The sequence below is a fragment of the Gopherus flavomarginatus genome, chromosome 3 (assembly GCF_025201925.1).
Source record: "Gopherus flavomarginatus isolate rGopFla2 chromosome 3, rGopFla2.mat.asm, whole genome shotgun sequence".
In the NCBI taxonomy this organism is placed as follows: Eukaryota; Metazoa; Chordata; order Testudines; family Testudinidae; genus Gopherus; species Gopherus flavomarginatus.
The window spans coordinates 143,352,657-143,374,761 of record NC_066619.1 but is presented as its reverse complement, the minus strand read 5'-3'; the positions used below and the strand labels follow the sequence as shown (position 1 = coordinate 143,374,761).

At 49.0% G+C, this 22,105-nt stretch overlaps 1 protein-coding gene across 2 annotated transcripts in view; it reads left to right on the top strand.

Moving 5' to 3' along the window:
- SRP72 (signal recognition particle 72) overlaps positions 1-21,178 on the top strand; it is a 48,425-nt gene extending 27,247 nt beyond the window's left edge. The window contains exons 9-20 of one of the 2 annotated variants that reach the window (XR_007773662.1): positions 4,829-4,960; positions 6,720-6,848; positions 7,809-7,881; positions 9,334-9,398; positions 9,993-10,088; positions 11,262-11,365; positions 12,231-12,308; positions 13,084-13,221; positions 13,865-13,902; positions 14,748-14,907; positions 18,857-19,110; positions 20,918-21,178. Coding sequence is in view for 1 of the 2 variants with exons in the window: in XM_050948257.1 (XP_050804214.1) it covers positions 4,829-4,960; positions 6,720-6,848; positions 7,809-7,881; positions 9,334-9,398; positions 9,993-10,088; positions 11,262-11,365; positions 12,231-12,308; positions 13,084-13,221; positions 13,865-13,902; positions 14,748-14,907; positions 18,857-19,037 (1,194 nt within the window). In the remaining variant the exon portion in view is untranslated. Of the gene's footprint in view, positions 1-4,828; positions 4,961-6,719; positions 6,849-7,808; positions 7,882-9,333; positions 9,399-9,992; positions 10,089-11,261; positions 11,366-12,230; positions 12,309-13,083; positions 13,222-13,864; positions 13,903-14,747; positions 14,908-18,856; positions 19,129-20,917 lie in introns of those variants that run through there. The other variant, XM_050948257.1, reaches the window with a different exon arrangement.
- Positions 21,179-22,105: the final 927 nt, after the last annotated feature.

Below are 22,105 nucleotides of genomic sequence, written 5' to 3'. Positions count from 1 at the left end.
CCGCCGATTCTAGGACCAAGAAACTGGTGGTATCGCATTGTAGTACAGGTTTGGGATGAAGAGTAGTGGCTGCAGAACTTTCAGATGCACAAGGCCAAATTTCTGGATCTGTGCAGTGAGCTCACCCCAGCTCTCCATCGCAGGGACACCCAAATGAAAGCTGCAATGACAGTGGAGAAGCGAGTAGTGATTGCACTGTGGAAACTTGCAATGCCGGATCGCTACTGGTCAGTCGGGAATGATTTGGATCCAGGAAATGCACCCTGAGGGCCGTTGTGATGCAAGCGTGCAGATCCATTATTCACCTCCTGCTACACAGGACTGTGACTCTAGGCAATGCACAGGACATGGTTGATGGATCTGCAGCAGTGAGGTTCCTGAATTGTGGTGGGGCGATAGAGAACACGCGTATACCCATTTTGGCACTAGCCCACCTTGCCACTGAGTACATCAATAGAAAGGGCTACTTTTCTGTGGTTATAGAAGCATTGGTTGATCACTGGGGATGCTTCACTGACATCAATGTTGGCTGATCAGGGAAGGTGCAGAACACTTGCATCTTTAAGAACACAGAACTGTTCAGAAAACTACAAGCAGGGACTTTTTTCCTGGTCGGTGGAATACCACAGGGAATGTTGAAATATCACTAATGATCCTGGGCGACCCAGCCTCCCCCTTACTCCCCTGGCCAATGAAGCTGTGCACTGGCCACCTTGACAGCACCAAGGAACAGTTCAAATCCCTGCTGAGCAGGTGCAGAATGACAGTTGAATGACAGAATGATTGATTGAAGGGCTGCTCGCGTTGTGTACTCACAAGACTGGATCTCAGTAGAAAGACTATCCCAACGATTATAGCTGCCTGCTATGTCCTGCATGATATATGTGAAGCAAAGAGGGAAAAGTTTTTGCTAGGGTGGATGGTGGAGGTGGAGTGGCTGTCTGCTGAGTTTGAACAGCTGGCTACAAGGGCTATTAGATGAGCTCGATGTGGAGCTATGCGGTTCAATGAGCTTTTGAAAGACCATTTTAATAGTGAACCAGAGTAGTGGGGGGAGTAAGGGTGTACTCTTGTGGCCTAGTAGGAATCCTGTGGTGATTGTTGTAATGTTGCTAATGTACCTATGAATTTTAATTGGGACTGAATCTATGAGTTGTGTGACATTATGCAGTAACAGGAAATTGGTGGCTGTGGCAGGGGGGGAGCGATAGCTCAGTGTTTTGAGCATTGGCCTGCTAAACCCAGGGTTGTGAGTTCAATCCTTGAGGGGGCCACTTAGGGATCTGGGGCAAAAATCAGTACTTGGTCCTGCTAGTGGAGGCAGGGGGCTGGACTCAATGACCTTTCAGGGTCCCTTCCAGTTCTAGGAGATAGGTATGTCTCCTATTATTATTATTATTATTTATTATTATTTTTAAATTGCTGGGCATGCGGTTGTATGTGTTGTGAAATAATTATGTTCAAAATAATTTTATTCTGTAACAGAATTCAGTGCAAAAATCCCCCGTGCAATTTTAAAACAAATACATTAAAAACCGAATAAAAACTTTAAAAAAATAAGAGAACAGAACTTCTGAGGGGAAAAGAACATTCACATCCATTTCAGCTACACATACACCTACCGTGGCTTTTCACAGGTTTGTGTCTGTGAAGCTGCAGTTGTCTTCATTGTCCCCCCAGGTGGAGTGGTAGGGGTAGTACAGCGACCCCGATGCCACGTGGAATGTTGGAGGGAGGTTAATGAGCAGGTCCCGCTATTGAGTTTGCAATGGGCTGCAGAGGGAGGCGAGCTCAGGCTTGTTGAACCTGCAGGTCCAGTAGAGTGTAGCATCTGTGTTTGCTGTCTGAGAAGCTCCATTATGTCCTGGTGCCTCTCGCTCTCCTTTTCCTTCTGGGACTCCTGGGCCTGTCTCCTCTCCACTCTTCCCTTCTCCAGGCTGTCCGCAATGTTCATCCTCCAGGCCTTGTGATTGTGGTCCGATGCAGCACTGGCTTGCAGGGTCGCATTGAACATGTTATCCTGAATCCTATTCTTTCTTCTCCTCATCTGGCTTAGGTGTCCTGTGGGTATGGGGGGGAGACCCTGAAGGCCACAGTGGCAGCAGCTGAAGATACAACACACAGTGGTTCATTATCAGCACATTCACTACAGAGAGTGAAACTACTGCTGCTGAATTCACTCCCCTTGCTCCCCTAGCATTGTAAGCTCTATATTCTCGCTTGGGATTGGGATTGCTTGTGCACGGCCCCACTCACCACACCAGCCTGGTGAGTATGACCCACTGGGGTTGGGGAAATGCAGAAGGAATTGCTCGCTGGCAGCAAGGGAGGTTTAGGTTGGACATTAGGAAAAAGTTCCTAACTGTCAGGGTGGTTAAACACTGGAATAAATTGCCAGGGGAGGTTGTGGAATCTCCATCTCTGGAGATATTTAAGAGTAGGTTAGATAAATGTCTATCTGGGATGGTCAGTATTCGGTCCTGCCATGAGGGCAGGGGACTGGACTCGATGACCTCTTGAGGTCACTTCCGGTCCTAGAGTCTATGAAGCTATGATTCTAGTAGCACAGAGCAATGGCACTGAGCACTGGCACCGTTTCCCACAGGCAAGGGTGATTTTAGCTCATCTCTCACTCCTCAGGGTAACAAAGGCAGAGAGAGCAAAGCTGCTGCTAGCATCCCAAAGCCACCAGGGTCTGTGTGCTGCTAACCTGCGCGTTTCAGTGGTGCCTGCTGAAGTTGTCACTGACTGGCATGGGAAAGTGTCCCACCGTGGTGGAAGAAATAAGGCTGGCTTCTCTAAAAACCTTGGGCAAGGGTTGCAGACACCTCCATGAAAGTTTCATCGAGATCTCGATGGAGGATTCACAAGACATCCTGGTGCATATAAACAGGCGGCTCCACTTGGCCTGTCTCTTGAGGGGAATGAAAAGCAGATAACAACTCTACCTCTCTTGGTTGTACCACTCCCTCTTCTAGCATGAGTAAAGTAATGAAAAGTCAACAGCTGTGTCCTGCCATTTTGGGGGTGCCATCCCTGTAATGGAAAAGTTATCTACATACCTACCCAAGGTTCCTTCCCTGCATCAGGCTCACCTGTGTGCCACTGGTGGGACTGGCTGGACGGCAGTGAAGTCAAAAGCAGGTCCTGGCTTGCTGTGCAGGTGGATCCCAACGGTCGCGTGACCTCATACTCCTCCTCTTCTTCTGCACCCACCACCTCCTCCTCCTCGCCGTTCAGAGGATGGCATGTAGCTCTTCGTAAAAGTGACACATCTGCGGCTCAGCCCTGCATTGACTGTTGGCCTCACTGGCCTGCTTTCACCTGGTGCTGCTGCTGTCCCTTTCGTACCCCTTCTGCATCCCGTGAGCAATCTGCTCATAGAGATCCATGTTTCTATGGCTGGATTGGAGCTGTGTCTGCGCAGCCTCTTCTCCCTACCAGCCCAGGAGATCCAATATCTCCTATCTGCTCCAGGCTGGAGTGTGTAGTTGGCATGGTCAGCTGGGCAGCTCCACTCAACAGTGGAGAGCTGCTAAGTGTGCTCACCAAGCCAGGCAATCAGAAAAAGGAATTTCAAAAATTTGCCAGGCTTTAAAGGGGAGGGGCTTCTGGTCTCCGTGACCTCTGTGCAGTGGATTTCACAATGGTAACCAGCACGGTCAGTGTGGAGCACTGAGACAGATGCTGGAGGACAGTTAGGATCAGCGTAACTAACACAGAGTCTACGTTTGTATTGCGTCGACTTAAGCACATCGATTGTGGGTCTCCCCTGCTCAGGCTGAGATGTTACTATGTTGGCATAACGGGGTAATTGCATTGGTGGGAGACCAATTTTGAGTGTAGACGCGTGCACAACTAGGTCAGTGTAGACCAGGCCTTAGTTACGTGTCACAGCTCCAGTTTACACTTGTTTCACATTTGGGAAGTGTTCTTTACAGCCATAAGTGCTAGAGGCCTGATTTCTGGTTAAATGAAAACTCTGGAACATGAGAGAGTCTCCAGGGGAAACTATTGGCTCTCATAATGCTCTTTTGTGTATATATCTCACGGGAAGTCACATAAATACCTAAATAATGTAACATTCCCAAAGGGTTGCGACTGGTTAATTTGTGTTTTGATTGTCAAGCAAGTGAACTCTTCTTGTAATAAGAAACCAGTGAGAACTACAAAGTCGGTCTTGCAAATGAACAAACAAGCATAAAGATTGATTTCTGTCAGCAGTTATCAAGGTCTTGTTTCTTTCTCAAGAGGTCTAGCAAAGCTTTGCTCTCGGAAGCAAATACTATTTCTATAAGTCAGGATTTGGCTAGTTATATACTTTTACTATGTTTTTATGGTGGAGAATAGTGAGGGGAGACTCAGACTATGTGGCCCAGAGGGAAAGGTGCTGACTTAAGAGACCCAGGTTCTGTCCCTGCTCTACCACAAACTCTTTTTGTGACCTTAGGCAAATGTGTGCCTCAGTTCCCCATCTGTTCAATGGGGATGACAACATGGTCCTACCTCACAGGGATGTTGAGAATAAAGACAGTAAAGGTTGTGAGGTGCTCAGGTAGCACCACAATGGAGGCTATATAGATGTTTAACCACACTGTGCTCTCCTATCTTATTCCCCTCCCAGTCACCGTGCCTCACTGGCTCCTTTCTTGTGTTCTTTATGCTGCCCAGTGCTGGCAAATAAGGCAGAAACACATGCCTGTGTGTGTTCATTGCCCGTTCTGCATGTGGTGTGGGGAAGGATGAAATCAGTTTGGGGGCCCAGATAGAGATCACCATTTAATGAAGGTAGTGGAACCTGGATTGATCTCAGTTTTGTTTCCTACAGGACCAAAATGTCTTTGACTCAAAGAAAAAAGTGAAATTGACTAACGCAGACGGCGTGGAGCACAAACTCTCCAAGAAACAGCTCCAGGCCATTGAATTCAACAAAGCTTTACTGGCTATGTACACCAATCAGGTAGAGAACTGTCCTTTGTTTGCTAGGTACAGATTTACAACCAGTCACGGGAGTTTGAGCAGAAATGTAAATCCAGTTGATCTAGTCAGATCTCCATAGACTGTTCTTTCCCCCTCAAAGTAGTCAGGATGTTGTCCAGAGATGGAGTGAATTTTAAATGCTAGATTTTTTTCAAAAGTGCTCGGCACCCAGTAGCTCCTATTGAGAATAATCTTTTTGCTGAGGCCTTCTGATAATCTGGCCAATTCATTTAGGTACCTAAATTGGAGATGAGCATTTAAAAAATAAAAATCTGGCCCATAATGTTTAATAGCTATCAGAAAAACTTTGTGACTATCCTGGTAAATGTATTGTTTATTAAAATAGTATTAACTGGGTATGTGCAGATTGAGAAGAAATTGTGCATTGCTCTATATGAGGAAATGTGCATACTGCTGTTCTTGTTAACAAGGACCAATAATGTCCATTACCAGAACAAAAACACAGGAATTTGGTATTAATAGCGGGGTCCAGGAGCTCAGTGGTTTGAATGGGTGAGCTTTATAGAAGTCTAAATAACTAACAAAAATACTGTCTGTTTTCTAGACCACAGAGAGCTACCTGTGCAGGCACTTCTTGGGGTTACACACTGGCTGCTGATGGCAGCTTTCAGTGTGGCCTTGTAAAGAGGGAGATTGAGGCACTCTAGCAAGAAATAAAAGCCTGAAGCTGTGTGTGTGCAGAATCTGAGATTTATCCGTTGTCTGTTACAGAATCTGGCAGAAGGGGTGCTCTGGGCATTTTCACCTAGTTCCCCTTCCATTTCCAGAGCTCTTAGTTAAATCAGACTCCACCCCCCTATGTGTGTCTAGCTCCTCCCTGTCCCACACAGACATTCTAGTGCGAAAAGAAGGGAGAACCTTTGAGAAAAATTCATCTGATGGTGGCTCACACAGCACCTCGCTTGGAGAGTCTCTTCCCAGATAATGTGTTTATTACTGTAGTAGCAACGACAGGCTCTGATGCTGATTTGAGCTAGGCACTGGATGCACATAACCGACTGTCTCTGCCCCCAGACCCTAAGGCCTGGTCTACACTGGGGGGATCAATCTGACTTATGCAACTTTAACTACATGAATAACGTAGCTGAAGTCGATGTACTTAGATCTATTCACCGCGGTATCTTCACTGCGGTGAGTTGACCGCTGATGCTCCCCCATCGACTCCGCCTGCGCCTCTCGCTGTGGTGGAGTACTGGAGTCGATGGGACAGCGCTCGGGGGTCAATTTATCACATCTAGACTAGACGCGATAAATCAACCTCCCCGCTGGATTGATTGCTGTCCAGTGATCCTGCAGGTAACGTAGACAAGCCCTAAGTGTCTAGACAGATGTAAGAAGCTGGCAGGAGGAGCACAAGGGGGCACTGAAGAGGCTGTGGCCAGTGTAGTAACCAGCGGCCTGCGCACAGAGATGTAGAGGAGTGCAGAGTGATGGCTGTGGTTATCACCCAAAGGCCCTGCCATGTGGGAGTTGTGGGTCAGAATCTCCTTGGGCCGTGACTTCCCCTGTTTGCACAGCCTCTACCGCCACCATGTCCCATTCCCGGTTAGGGCAGTATAGTCTGGTCCTCAGTGGGCGGTGCAGTGTCTCTTGGAATCAGCTGATGGCAGGCAATGTCTGGCCCCACTAGCCCCCTCGCCCTGTTCTCTCTGTGGGGTTTGCACAGTCACACTGACTGGTCACTAATACTGAGGAAAACGTTCCCTTGTGTCCTTTAGGCAGATCAGTGCCGCAAGCTGTCAGCAAGTTTGCAGTCTCAGAACCCTGAGCACCTGCTGCCTGTGCTAATCCAGGCTGCCCAGCTCTGTCGAGAGAAGCAGCATGCGAAGGCAATAGAGCTCCTACAGGTGGGTGACTGAGCTCCTCCTGCTGGTCTGGAGAGTGGAGGGCTGTTCCTGCACTGCAACCTGACAGATGGAGTTGGTACAAGGGGCAATTAATAGTCCTGAAACACTGGACACTGCAGAAATGGATGTTAGCTCAACCACCTGCAATGGTCATTGCGTTGTATAACGAGTGTGGCTTACGCAGGGCTTAGCGGTGCTTGGGAGAGACACGTACACGCCCATGCTCTGATCATGAAGGATGTTCTATAATGGGAGAGCCCCACTTGGCAGATGGCCTCCTTCACTATGGTGGTGGAACTAGGGCTGCTTTTACTCCTCGTGGGGACCTGGTGGGTGCTGGTGCCTGGGGCTGTGCTCCTCTGGAAGGCAGGACTTCACTTTTCCTGGCCTCTCATCCCAAAGGGTGGTGTCCACAGCACTTCTCTGGCCTTGTCTACATGCACAGGTTGCACTGGTTTACTTAAAATTGGGGTTTAAGCCGGTACTAAAGACTCTGTGGACACTTCTGTTTCAGAGTGCCCTGTTCCTAATTGACTTGTGCTAAATTGAAATAAGCTGGTTTTAAACTGAAGTCATGTTCGCATGGCACTTTAACTGGTTTACTTAAATGGGGGCAGCTTCCTCATGTAAACAAGGCCTCTATCCTGGTGTCGAGTGTCACCTGGCATGCTGCACTTGCCAGCTGCCTGCCTAGAGGGAGCAGCTGCTGTGTGCGGTAAGGGCATGGCCCCTGGGACTTGCTTGTGGTGGAATGGGGCAGCGCTGTGGGAGGAGTGACAGACCATGGAAGCAATTCAGGACTCTGTGTGGAGTGGTTCCACTCAAACTGGCTCCCTCCCTGGCTTCAAATGACACAGTCGAGCTTTTCTTTCTGAAGTTTGTTTTAAAACGGGCCCGGGCCAAGGCTGATGCGCTGTGTTCATGAACATGCTTGTGTGCCCTTGCATCTCTCGCCCTCAGGACTTTGCGGAGCAGAGCCCTGCCGACTCGGCACAGATAAAGCTGACGATGGCACAGCTGAAAATCGCTCAAGGTACCAGTGCCCTTTTTTGCTGGGAAATGCTTGTTTAATGCTAGGTAAAAATACCCAATCCTTTGTCACTGGTCTTAGTGTCTGGAGAGCCAGGACCGAGAGTGGCCTCTTGCTGCTGTGAGCCCCAGCAAGGCAGCTCCATCAGGGTGGAGTTCGCAAACACTGCGCTTCACAGCCCTGCAGGAGGGCTGGGACAGCGTCTCCACTCCTCACAGTGAGCAGCATTAAAGCAAGCTGTCCTAGGCATTTGGCCAGAACCATTTTTTCTCTTGATCAGTTCTTGGACAGGGCTGCCCCATTCCTCTGGTGTCTGTGAGAGGAGTTATCAGGGGAAGGGGTTGTAATTAGGGGATGGTACCTCTTGCTGAGGGAGTGCCCTATGGAAATCAGTGCTCCTGCCTGAGCCTGGCATTGTCCATGCAATGTGTGGGTTGTGTGCCCCAAGGGGCAGGGCCTGTGGAACAAGTGGAGGGCAGCCCTGGGCACTGTGCTGATAGCTGGCATTCAACGCATTACAGTGGGCTGATGTGTGTGCTTCAGCCTGACCTGAGAGGGGGAGCAGGACAGCTGGGCACTGAGGGTCAGCGCGGGCGGGGGGAGGGGGATTTGTATTAATGTGGTTGGTGTGGGATCGACCCTTTCCTGAGTGGCCACAGAAGTACATACAGGAAAGGCTGGGGATCTGCATATTGAAATGTTTGGCTGCCGCTGACTGCATGTCACTCAAGTTGTAAAGTTCCCCTCGAGCTACCTCAAATATGCACTACCCAACATCCAGTACTTGGCATGGGCCGTGCTCCATTGTCGCCTGGCAGCAGTGCCCGCAATCAGTGGGACTATTAGGGAGAAATAAGGGAGCAGGATCTGGCCCTGCAGTGCTTGATGGGGGGAGAGTGGGGAAGGGGGATCAAAGCACTTCCTGTTGGCCCAGCTTTGCTCCCATTGAAGCTTGTGATAAAACTTGCACTGGCATCAGTCGGAGCAGGCAGGCCAGAGCTGACTGAGGTTTGTTCTGAAATACACCCAGCTGATAGTGCTCCATTCCCTCCCGTAGGGAAGTAAAGCATTGCTCTTGATCCACTGCTTCTAGCAGTGGAGCTGGGGATGAGCCCTTTGCATGTGGTAGCAGCCTTGGGCATGCTGCAGACCTAGGTGGGGAGCCCAGTAGGTGCTGGGGTTGCTGCAGAGGCTGTTTAGTCTGAGGATGAGAAGAGCACTGTTGGGACTGACGTTTCTTCTCCATGAACGGCCAGCGATTATATTGTCTTAACAATAATAGTGGAGAAAACCTCTTCAGCAGTTGGTCCTGCAGGCAGAGGAGTATTGTGGCCAGTTGGCGTGTGCTGACTTCCCTAGGGACACTGAGGGTAGGGGGATCCAGGATGGAGAACAGGGGCAAGGAAAGCATTGCTGTGTAGTTTAAAGTGCATTATTCTCCCTTCTTTCTCTAAGGCAGCGTCACCAAAGCATGCATCATTCTGAGGAGCATAGAAGAGCTGAAGCATAAACCAGGCATGGTGAGTGGCAGTTAACAGGCACCATCCCAGAATACCATCATCCTTTTCATGCTCCTTCCCTGTTCCTGTTTCCCAGTCTCCTGAGCTACTCCTGGACTGAGATTCAGATCTGGGTGCCCAGTGTTGGTCTCAGTCTGTTGGTCTGCTTGCACAGTGCGGCTTAGTTGCTGAGATTTTTGATACACAGCGTTATGCCTCAGAGTAGATGTTAGACCTTTAGCTAACTCACTTATTGTGGTGAAAGCCAGCCAGACAAAGGGTAATAACTTGCATCAGAGTCTCCCAACAGTGTGGGAGCCTTGGCTTTCCCAGTTCAGTGATTCTCTCATCCTTTATCCTTCATTGACTGGAAACCTTTTAAACAACAGTTCTCCTGGGCTGTTTCGACCATTGCAGTAACGTCCTGCCTGTACTGGGGAGGATAATCCCAGCGGGCAGCTGCTGCTTCAAATTGCCATTTTTGCAGTTTGTTCCATTCCCTTTTTCCTCAGCAATTCTTTTAATAACATGTTTACATGAAAAGTATCTTAAAATGATCACTTACAAGTAGTGCCCGCCCCTTGACTGCACGCTGACTGTTGTTGGGGTTTGCAGGTGTCTGCGTTAGTGACGATGTACAGTCATGAAGAAGACATTGACAGTGCTATTGAGGTCTTCACGCAAGCTATCCAGTGGTACCAGGAATACCAGGCAAGTAGATCCAGGCAGACAATACATTTAAGAGTTGAAGCTGCTTTTTATCCCTTACTAACTTGCTGGAGACCAGCTGTTCCTGACCAGCTCCTACCTGTACATCGACTGGAGAGGAACATGGCAATAAGCCGTCTCCTTGCCGACGGCTTGCTACGACTGATGAGATGCTGGGGGGCCGGGGAACATTCTACTCCATGTCCCCCTCTCTCTCTCGGACATGCTGCTTGCACCAGGTTTGTCATTCGGACCAATGACAAGTTTGCAGTGTGGGGAAAATGGCAGACTCTCTTTACCAGCTCTTCCAGTGCCTGTCAGGTTACAGATTCTGCAGGCTAGCAGAGGGCACCGCAGTGTTGCCCCTCTTCCCGTGTTGACACTGGAGGAGCAGCAGTCAGTTGGCTTTGTGCACTTACTTGAGCCAGGAGAGCTTCAGAGAGGGACACTGATTCCAGGCTGGCAGCCTGCTATACTCGGTTAATCGGAACGCTGGGCCGCTGAAAGGAGCCACTTGGAGTCTGTCGGATGAGCAGAATGATGGTTCCATTGGGGGCTCAGTAATTAGTTCCTGGAACCTGGTTATTTTGAGGATGTAGCAGTTTATTTCAGCAAAAAATGAATTGCCAGAAGAAGCATGTGCCCCATGGGAAGTGTTCTCTTAAAGCTGCCTTGGCATTGGCTGTTTCCCATGTTTCTCTCTTCCCTGGTTTTCTGTCAGCAAGAACGCTTGGCTTTTCAAAATGCATCTGCCTGCATTGTTCCCCACCTTATGATCTGATGCCTTGGCTGGTCACTGGGGAAATGGCTGATGTCCTAAACCAGGCTGTGACTTCAGGTTGCAAGTAAACAGCAGCAGCAGATGACTGTTAGTTTTCTGTGATTGTCAGACGCTGGCTAAAATGCCTGTCCCCTTCCCATTTTCACTCCCTCTTCCCAATTCTGTTGATCATGGGCTGCTGGTAGCAGGCGGGGTTAGGGTTAATGCCACAGACTGCCAAGCCTTTTCCTCAAGGAATGGGGAAGAAATTCCTGCAACTCAGTTCTCCTTCCAGATCACTTGGGTGAGGAGTTTACGTTGGTCTGAAACAGTCTCTAGTAAAGTCAGGAAGCAAAGCAGCCACATCACTGACTTGCTAAATGCTGTCAAACATTTGAAAACCTTGTGACTTGCAGCCAAAGTCTCCTGTTCATTTGTCGCTGATAAGGGAAGCAGCCAACTTTAAGCTGAAGTACGGGAGGAAGAAGGAAGCGATCAGCGACCTGGAAGAGCTGTGGAAGTGAGTTCAGGGAGGGGAGAAGGGTGTCCTGTTTTCCTTCTGGACCTGAGCTGTGGTCCTGCTGTTTTGGGCACTGAAATATGGGCAGTGTCTGGTCCCTGCGAGGACTGCTCAGGGGTTCTGGAGCCAGATAACGTGTGAGGCAGTAGTTCCTCCTTTTTAGACATTGTAAAGGGGCTTCTGGTCAAAGCTGTGCCCCCTGCCTCACCCCTTGGATGAAGTAACTGCTACAGAAGGCCTAGCCCCACGATCTGTAGTAACAGCTCTCTATCTCTGTTGTGCATTACATCCTGATAGAAGCTGTGTCTTTCACGTTGGATGCCATGTCGTCTGTCCCCAGCCAGCACCCATCCTCTGTGGGAGGAGTTCCCCAGTCCGTATCTGAAATTCATATGAAGCCCCAGGCCCTTCTTGATGCTAGCACATTCTGAGGACTGATCTGCAGCTCTCTCTCCTGTGTTAAGAAAAAACAAATCAGCCTGTCTGTGCAGTCTGAGCTAATTGTGGAGAGAAGCAGAGGCAGTGGGTTTTTTTTAAATAGGGATAGAAGATTTTCGTAGGAGTGACCTTAAAAAAAAAAATACACGAATTAAAAAAATTCAGGGTAAGAAAAATGACAACAGGCCCTAGATTTCTAGGGTTGTTGGCTGCGACAACAGCCCAGGGAGAGGCTAGTCAAAATGCTTGGCAGTGAACACCCTGCATTGTACACTATCGGCAGCTGCTATTGCACACACAGAAAGCATCTGCCTGGGGCTAGCCAGCGTTGGGCTGTGTGGTTAGCTATAGTGCATACTCTGGGTATGGCTTGTGTTTGTAGAGTGTTCAGTGAACTTCACAACGTTCCTTTCTTCTTCTCTTCGAGGCAAAACCCAAAAGATATTCATACTCTGGCCCAGCTCATCTCCGCATACTCTCTCGTAGACCCAGAGAAGGCGAAGGTGTATCCTTTGTGGTGGTGACTGGGCTTGTAGAGGGGAAGGGGTTTGCTGTTCCCAGAATGTTTTCCTAATGAGTGTCAGGAATTTTTGAGCTGCTTCAGGACTCTTCCAACAGGAACATCAGGGAACCTCTGACCCTGGGGAGAGCAGGAAGGTCATAGTGCAACTCCACGTTAAGGGTGGGATTCTCAAAAGCATCTAAGTGAGTTGGGTGCCTAGCTGCTATTTACTTCTAGTAGGATTTGGGTGTCTAAATTCCCTTAGGGCTTTTAAATCTCCCCTTGGCCCCCCAAAAGCAATGAGAACTTCAGTCAGTTAATGATGAGCGAACAAATCAGTATGATCCAACTTTTTGCTGTGGCACTTTTGTCCTATAGTGGTAACATGTTGTTGTACTTTCCCACCGAATCGTTTGGTGTAACTCTTATTGTAATAACCGATTCTTACCTCAGTTCCCGTCGGCAGCTCTCAAAGCGCGTTACAAAGGAGGTCCGGGTCATCACTCCCCTTGTACAGCTGGGGAAACAGGCACCTAGAAGGGAAGTGACTTGTCCAAGGTCAACCAGCAGGTCAGTGGCAAAGCCAGGAACAAAACCCAGGTCTCGTGGGTCCCTGTCTGTTGCCCTCTCCACTGATTCACTCTGTATGTATGGATTGGAGCTGCTGGTTAATCTCCCTGGGACAAAGATGGGGTTTGAGTTGCTGCGGGTGCCTCCATCCCAGCTTTCTCTGCTGAATGCATTCCTGTTTCCATTCCTGAGCTCTGCCCCTCAACAGCCTTAGCAAACACTTGCCCTCATCGGACACGATGTCTTTGAAAGTAGACGTGGATGCTCTTGAAAATTCCCCCGGGGCTACGTATGTTCGGAAGAAAGGTGGAAAGCTCACGGGAGAGAACCAGCAGAAAGAGCAAGGGTAAACAGCGTCTCTCATGCTCATCATTCCCTTCCGTGGGCTTGGGGTTAGAAAGCACTTGCTGTGTGGATCATCTCAGAGCTTCAGGCCTGTTCCTCCAGCCACCCTGCAAATGGTCTGACCAGTCAAAAAGCAGGCTGTCCCTTAGAGTGTCTGTAGGTAACTCCAGGAGGTCCAGAGAGGGACAGCAGTGGTCCCAATCAGTGATGCAAAGGAAATGTCCCTATCAGCAATGCAGAGGTTGGCAGCAAGGCCCTTGTGAAGCCAGAGCTGTGCACACCACTAGCGTGAGGCCAAGCATGGTCTGGGGAATATTCCCTCACACTGGGGTTCTCGTGCATTGGCTTGTGGAGCGTTTGCTGGCAGGCTGCAGAATGAAACACTGAGCCGGGGAAAAGGGGGTGTTCTGGGAGCAGGAGTCAAGGTCTCTTACAGACTGGTCTGCAGGGGGATAACTGGAGTTCCACTGCTCTAGGGGATTAGAACCGTTTCTCTGAGACTAGTGTCCTTTCCTCCTCATGTCCTCACTTCTTTGAAAAAAAGAGACATTCGTCTCGTCCCAGCCCTGGCTCCGTGCTTCTCAGTGCGTTCCAGGGAACCCACTGCAGCACTGTGATCTTGTTTCTCCTCCTCCCTCTTTCAGGCAAGGAGATGTAAAGAAAAAGAAGAGGAAAAAGAAGGGTGAGTTGTGTGTGTTTGCAGTACGCCTTTGCTGTCCTGCTAGCGATCAGTTTGGAGCATCAGCCACACCTTGTCATCTGTGCACTGCCCCCTGCCCTGGTAACATTCTTTAAACTCCCGTCCAGCAGGATCAGAAGATTGTGTTTTGAGGGTGGGGGATGCCTACAGGAGTTAGGTGCCCAAGTCCCATAGATGCTGAGTGCCTCATTCCCTTGGTGTGTTTGTGTGTGTGTGTGTGGGGGGGGGGATTGGCAATCCCACCTATGGAGTTTAAAGCACCTCTTTTAAAGAGTGACAGGCGGCTGCTACATGCCTGCCCTCCCTCCCACCAGGTCACTGTTCCTCCTGCCTAGTACTGTCTCTTCAACCTCAGCTGCTGGGTTCAACATAAAATGTGAAGTGGCCAGGTCTGAGCACCCCTCTATTCCCATTGGCTTCATTAGAAGTTGAAGGCACTTTGCATCACACAGGATTGGGTCCTAAACAAACCAGAACCCCTCTGATTTCCAAGCCGTTGTTTCCTGACAGTATTTCCCATGTCCCCTTTAGAGGGGAAAGTAGCCTGTCAGACCTAGCGCACGCAGCTGTGCCAACAAGAGGAGCTTCATTCAACTCTGCATACCTTGTGGGCTTAAGCTTTGTAGAGTCACAGATTCCAAGGCCGGAAGGGACTATCCACTCCTTCCCCCCCCCCCCCAACTGCCCTGGAATAAGTCCTTGAGCAGCTCTTAAAGCACAACAGCCCAGATGGAAGGAAGATTACTCAAGCTTCATATCAATGTGTGGGGCTTTTCCTCACCGTGTCACATGATCTCCACTTTTTTCTCCTGCTGACGGCTGTGCAGGAAAATTGCCTAAGAACTACGATCCCAAGGTGACCCCAGACCCTGAGCGGTGGCTGCCGATGCGAGAGCGCTCCTACTATCGTGGCAGGAAGAAGGGCAAAAAGAAGGATCAGATTGGAAAGGGAACCCAGGGAGCAACGACAGCTGGCACATCTGAGCTGTGAGTAGGGGTTGCAGAGAAGAGTGCTTTGTAATTACACAGTGCCTCAGGCAGCAAACACTCCTCAACTGCTTCTCAAACATGGCCTCCAGATCCCACTGAGACCGGTGAGGCTCATCCTCTGGTTCTCAGTGCACTGAGCCTGATTCGTTTGCCAGCTCCCCAGGGCAGGGACTGTATCTGTAGCTGTCTTAAACTGAGCACATCGTCCATGTGTGGCATGAGTCTGGTGTACGCCAGGGGTGGGACCGGACCATAATGTACAAAGAATACACTAGTAGAGCTTCATCAGTCATTAAACACAATAGTTCAACAGCTCATGGCTGAATTAGGCAGCACTTTGGAACAGGAAGTGAAACATCCTTATTCAATTGCAAGTGTGGGAAAACTTAGGTAGAAAGAATTATGAGACTATTAGAACGGCCATACTGGATCATCCAGCCCAGTATCCTGTCTTCTGACAGTGGCCAATGCCAGGTGCCCCAGAGGGAATGAACAGAACAGGGAATCCATCTCGTCGCCCATTCCCAGCTTCTAGCAGACAGTGGCTAAGGACACCATCCCTGCCCATCCTGGCTTACAGCCATTAATGGACCTATCCTCTGTGAATTTACCTAGTTCTATTCTTTTTTGAACCCTGCCTTAGACTTAGCTTAATGGTAGAGCTGCTGCAACTTTTTCAGTAACCTTTCCTTTGTGGTGCCTCTGAGGTGGAATGAATTCTGTCTCTCTCATCACATTCATGTGTATAATATGTGCCTAGTGTGAAATGGGCAACTTATGGCTAAATCACTTCTTAGTGTAGCTGATTACTTTAGAAAGGATTGAAACTATTAAGCTACTAATAGCAGGTAAAAGCAAACGGGAGTTGTAGTTCCCCTTAACCCATATGGTACTGGAGTCACTTGTGAACAAATTGGCTGTGGCTCTGATTGCAATCTGGTGAGTTGGGACTCACAGCTAAGTGCAGCAGTTACGCAGCTGTCACCACCTGCAAATCACAGGCTCCGAATTTGTACGCAGGACGGAGGCTTACCGGAAGTCAATGGTTATTTTTTGTTGTTGTGACGTACGTACATCAATTCTTACAGTTAAACATTTTGAAATGTATCAAGTTTAATTTTTTCAGTGATGTGAACTGAAGGGTTTCACCTTTGTTTTTATTATCAGCGGGGTAGCCGTGTTAGTCTGGATCTGTAAAAGCAAAAGAGTTCTATGGCACCTTATAGACTAACAAACATATTGGAGTCAAGTATCAGAGGGATAGCTGCGTTAGTCTGGATCTGTAAAAGCAGCAGAGAGTCCTGTGGCACCTTATAGACTAACAGACGTTTTGGAGCATGAGTTTGCATGGGTGAATACCCACTTCGAGTGCATGTAGTGGAAATTTCCAGGGGCAGGTATAAATATGCAAGCAAGAATCAGGCTGGAGATAACAAGGTTAGTTCAATCAGGGAGGATGAGGCCCTCTTCTAGCAGTTGAGGTGTGAAAACAAGGGAGGAGAAACTGCTTTTGTAGCTGGCTAGCCATTCACAGTCTTCGTTTAATCCTGAGCTGATGGTATCAAATTTGCAGATGACCTGAAGCTCAGCAGTTTCTCTTTGAAGTCTGGTCCTGAAGTTTTTTTGCTGCAGGATGGCCACCTTTAAATCTGCTATTGTGTGTCCAGGGAGATTGTGTGATGGTGTCGCTGGTGTAGATATGTGGGCAGAGTTGGCATCGAGGTTTGTTGCATGTCCACATATCTACACCAGCGACACCATCACAGGACCTAACCAGATCAACCACACCATCACCGGTTCATTCACCTGCATGTCCACCAATGTAACATACGCCATCATATGCCAGCAATGCCCCTCTGCTATGTACATCAGCCAAACTGGACAGTTCCTACATAAACGGATAAATGGACACAAATCAGATATTAGGAATGGCAATATACAAAAACCTGTATGAGAACACGAAAGCTCATGCTCCAATACTTTTGTTATCTATAAGGTGCACAGAACTCTTTTCCGCTTGTTTTTATTATTATTTTTCTATTTGAATTTTCACAGTCACAGAAAATTAAGGTGTCAGACAATAACTGTGTAGTGACCTCGATCCCAGCAGGGGAAAGATGCGGGGAAGGCTGAGTTCCTGGCAGGGCAGGGCAGAGACAGAGAGCAGGAGGATGAGCCGGTGGCTGTGAGGCAGGCCACCTTGCTGTCTCCAGCTCCAGGGCAGTGCAGAGAGCCTCCTGCAAGCCCCATTTTTACAGCCCTGCTCACTCACTCACTCTCTGGGAGTGTGGGAGCCATCCCCGGGCAAAAACCATTCAGCAGCAGAGTGGCTTCCCTCGCAGCCAGGGGTTCGTCATTGTCCTTGTAGACCTGGCTGGGGGTTGCTGTTTTACCCCATCAGAACCCCAGTCTTCCTCACATCTTGGGCCTGCAGGGATGGGATACCCAACGGTACGTGTCATCCGGTTGATGCTTCAGAGGAGAGGTATGTTGGGGGTTTCAAAAATGCCTAATGGAGGTAAGTACCCCTTGACTTTCACCTGATTCCCTTGCACCCTTTCACGACCCCAGCCCAGACAGAATGAGGGACCCGGTGCTTTGTCCTTAGTGAACAAACAGGTTATTTATGCTACCTGAGGTCTGGGTGAAAAGATCCCTTCAGCCCAGAATTTGTCTTCTGCAAGCTTGTTCTGTTCTTCTGATATTAAATATTCTGATTTGGAACCAAAGCGTATGCTGGTTGCGGTTTTCTGGAGTTGGAGCTAGGATGCAAATCACACTTCCTAAAAAGTTTCCTGGCTCCTGTCGTCTTCCCTTCCTGCGTTTCAGGTGTACCACGTTACATGCATGATAAACTAGAAAAGAGACTGTTTAGTTTTAAGATAAGTGAGCTCAGCCGCTACAGACTCTTCAAAGCTACCTGAGCATGATTCTGGGCTAAAGTGAGGTTCTGTTTCCACTGAACTCAGTAAGAATCATAGAATATCAGGGTTGGAAGGGACCTCAGGAGGTATCTAGTCCAACCCCTTGCTCAAAGCAGGACCAGTCCCCAACTAAATCATCCCAGCCAGGGCTTTGTCAAGCCTGACCTTAAAAACCTCTAAGGAAGGAGATTCCACCACCTCCCTAGGGAACCCATTCCAGTGCTGCACCACCCTCCTAGTGAGAGAGTTTTTTCCTAATATCCAACCTAAACCTCCCCCACTGCAACTTGAGACCATTACTGCTTGTTCTGTCATCTTCTCCCACTGAGAACAGCCTAGAGCCATCCTCTTTGGAACCCCCTTTCAGATAGTTGAAAGCAGCTATCAAATCCCCCCTCATTCTTCTCTTCTGCCGACTAATTGTGCACAGGGTGGGAGCTCCATGCTGCTACTTGCAGGGCCAAGCAGGGAGGGGCTGGGTTGTGGCAGGGGGGGCCCTAGTGCAAACAAACCTCCTCCTAACAGTGCAGGCAAGAGAACAGCAACAGCCTGGCTTCTGTTGGGTTTGTACTGCTCGTCTTCCTGGGGAGTCTCATGTACCCCAAAAATGCATCCTCTGTAATAAGCTTAAAGCACGAACCTGCAAGGCCGGGAGCTAAGACTGAAACTGCTCCTCTTGGAAAACAAACCTCCCCATAACAGTGCAGGCAAGAGAACAGCAACAGCCTGCTCGTCTGCATTTCCTGGAGCTTGAGCTTTCTACTTTGTCTGAATAATTTATTCATAACCTAGACAGCGTGGTCACTTCAGTTGTTGGGCTGTAATTCCACAGCTTTAAAAACAAATCCCATGGGCATAAGGCCAATTGCTTTTTTATCTGTTTTGGAGCCTAAATTAGTTTCCCTTTGATTTCTGTTCTGGGCAAGGAAAGGGAAAATGTTCCTCTCTCTAGCAGTGATGTTTGAAGTCCCCCGGCTCTGGGAGGCACTCCTAACCCAGTGGTGTTACTTGTCTCCCTGCAGGGATGCCAGTAAGACAGCAAGCAGCCCGCCTACCTCCCCACGGCCTGGCAGCTCCACAGCCATGTCCTCTGCAGCCACGAGTAACATGATCCCCCCCCGGCACCAGAAACCTGCTGGCGCTGCAGCAACCAAGAAGAAGCAGCAGCAGAAGAAGAAGAAAGGAGGCAAGGGAGGCTGGTGACAAGAGGGGTTGCCAAGCTGGCCATGTGAGGGACTGGAGCTCTCTGCTGTAAAGTGTTGAGAACAGAATAAAGGTCAGAGTAAGAAGCTTCCTTCACACTGTCTAGAAAAGGTTCCTCTTGGGCTTCGTTTCCTCTGCAGTAGGAAGGGAAGGGGAAGCTTTTCCTCCGCCCATCCCCACTCCCTTTCCTAATTCGCTGCCTGATGCTTCCCTCGGTTATTTGGGGGGAGGGGGAGGAGGCTTAGGGTTCATTTGCTTATGGAGTCAGACTGTTGTCCCTCCCGGTGCTCTCGTGGCCCCCTGCAGCAGTTACACTAACACACACTATTTCCCCAGTCCTGCTTACATCAGAGAATCAGCTGGAGTGATGAGTCTTGACAAACATGCCACATTACTGGCCTCCCCACGGGCCCTTGCTGTCTCTGGGCTGCCTGGCAAAGCCGTCACCTAGGTGACAGGAGGGCAGACACTGGACCTGTGGGCTGCTGTCTGGAGGTGGCTGTACATGGCGAAAGGGACAGTTCACTCTCACTTCATTTTGTGACTTGAGTTCTGGAGAGCCACATTCTTAAATGTGTCAAAAATCTGAGGTTGCGTGGAGCTTCCCAGGGCAAGGTTCAAGTGGCCTGTGGTGCCTTGGCACTGTCTGTAGGCTTTGATTTCCTCTAGCCAAACAGAGTGTGTGAGAATGCTGCTTTGTTAGCGGGTAACACTGGCCTTCGGCAGCGCTGTGTGTGAGAGCAGCCCACGCTCTGCGTTCCGGGTTCCATGAGGAACAAACCTTTCTGGAATGAGGTGGGGCATTAGAAATGGTGCACTTCTCCTCTGGGGTCTGAGTGCTGAGCTCTCTGAGCATCTACCCTATGGTGTCTGGCATTGGAATACTTTGTTTTCAGGGTCTGGCCATGTCCAAGGGACACAGTCCAGATTTCAGTATGACCTGTTTGGGTGCAATCTTCGGGGGTTTAGAAATATGCAGCAAGATGATGTAGACAGTGCCTCATGGCCTGTTTCTCCTGCTGTCTTACTGATGCACACTCCGGTGCCAGCCTAAAGCCCCTGAATTGTAAGTTGGTGTCTGGCGTTTTATTCCGATATATGTAGAGATAGCCACTACGGGGGTGCCAGTCGCACTCAGCTCCTTGCAAAGAAATGAGCATAGGAGTTGGCTCTTATGGGGGGCCCTGGACTGGTTAGGCTTTCTCTGAATTGCTGTTATGGTACCTCTTTAAGGATGGGACTCTTGCTTCCTCCACACTTGTGGTAGCCGTTAATTCTACATGGTTGAAATAACAAAGCCTGCCAACCGCAGACTGCCTTACAGACAGCACACTGTACATAGACTGGTGCACAAGTGTCACTGGGTCTGCGGGCTGCAGTTCAGACAGCCAGGCCCGCTAAGCTGGGATGGATTCATTGCATGGCACAGGAACAGTATTTCTTACTGTAGCAGAAATTCCTGGAGGCCGTCAGACAAAAACCAAAAGCAAAGGAACATCCATACTTGCATTTCCAGCTACCAGCTTGTCAGACACACTGCTTTTCAGTCTGTCAACTGTTGCACCATCTTATCTTAGCACTGTAGGGGAGCACAGCTTCTGTGTTAACCAGCTACAGTCTAAGTAGCAGAAACGTTCGGAGGACAGTTGCTTGGCAATTGCTAGCAGATAGCAATGATCATGGTAGAAAAGGAAGCATGTGTGGACTGGAAGGAATTCTCTAGCAGCAGCTGGCTCCAAGACCAAGTTACAGCGAGTATTGTGCTTTGGATGGCAGGCAGATCGGGCACAAAAACACATTTTTATGCTACTGTTTTGTATAGCACAATAGAATGCGCTGAGAACAGAGGTAACTGAACAAAACACAATTATTTTTTACAGAAAGAACCCGAATGCAGTGTTAGAAATCACTGTCACGTGTATGGTCTCTAACTAGAACTATGAAGACTAAATCATAACACACTAAGCAACTTTCACTCTGGCCACAACAACTGTGAATTCAACTTTCGAGTGTATTTATTTAGATGTTTGCAGTCTAGTTTGGAGAACTCTACATTCTTAATAATCATGGCCAAAACGGTCAAATGTGAAGACTGGAAGTTCAGACACCACAATAAAACTGCATTGACTTTTGCTGAGCAATCCCAGAGCCTGTCGACTCCAACTATAGAGGCATGACCAGTGTTTTCATCTTCCTAATACACTCTTGGACAGTATGTACTGATTCGGTTGGTGCTAGGATCTGTAGTGGCTATATACAGAATATGATGGCTGCTGGGGGGTGGGGGGCGAGCTGTTTTCTCTCCTCTTCCAATCACAGTTGTTCTCCTTTAGCTGTAAAGCCTTTCAGAAAATGCTGGTGTTCATACAGTGCAGGAGTGAGGCAATCCGAACTTGATGTAAATTGCACTAGTAGAGGGTAGGTGGACAAAGTTTGGCACAAACTACAGGCTTTGTGAAATCAGTCTTTAAGGGTATGGCTACACTTGAAATTTCAAAGCGCTGCCGCGGCAGCGCTTTGAAGTGTGTGTGTGGTCGGTGCGCCAGCGCTGGGAGAGAGCTCTCCCAGCGCTGCATGTAAACCACATCCCTTACGGGTGTAGCTTGCAGCACTGGGAGCCGTGCTTCCAGTGCTGCAGCACTGATTACACTGAAGCTTTACTGAGGCTATACTGAGGGCGAAAGTTGCAGTGCAGTAAAATGCCAGTGTAGCCAAGGCCTTAGAAAAATCTAAGACTAAACGCACTACTGCCAATGGAAACAAACATTGCTCTGCAGCAGCTGCTTCCCAGACTTTATAGCAGTGGTTCTCAACCTGTGGGCCACTTGTGGCCCAGTAAGCACACAGCTTTGGCCCATTTGACATCCTCAGAGCCATACAGGTAGTATAATGTGTGGCTGCGGCCTGCATAACACAGAGAAAGCTGCAAATGTGGCGCACAATGGTAAATAGGTTGAGAACCACTGCTTTATGCAAGATCTGGCAGGAGAACTTGAAACTGACTAAACACACTAGTCTGTTTCATCATCCCAGTGACCATAAATGTGAAAAGTAAACAGCATAACTCA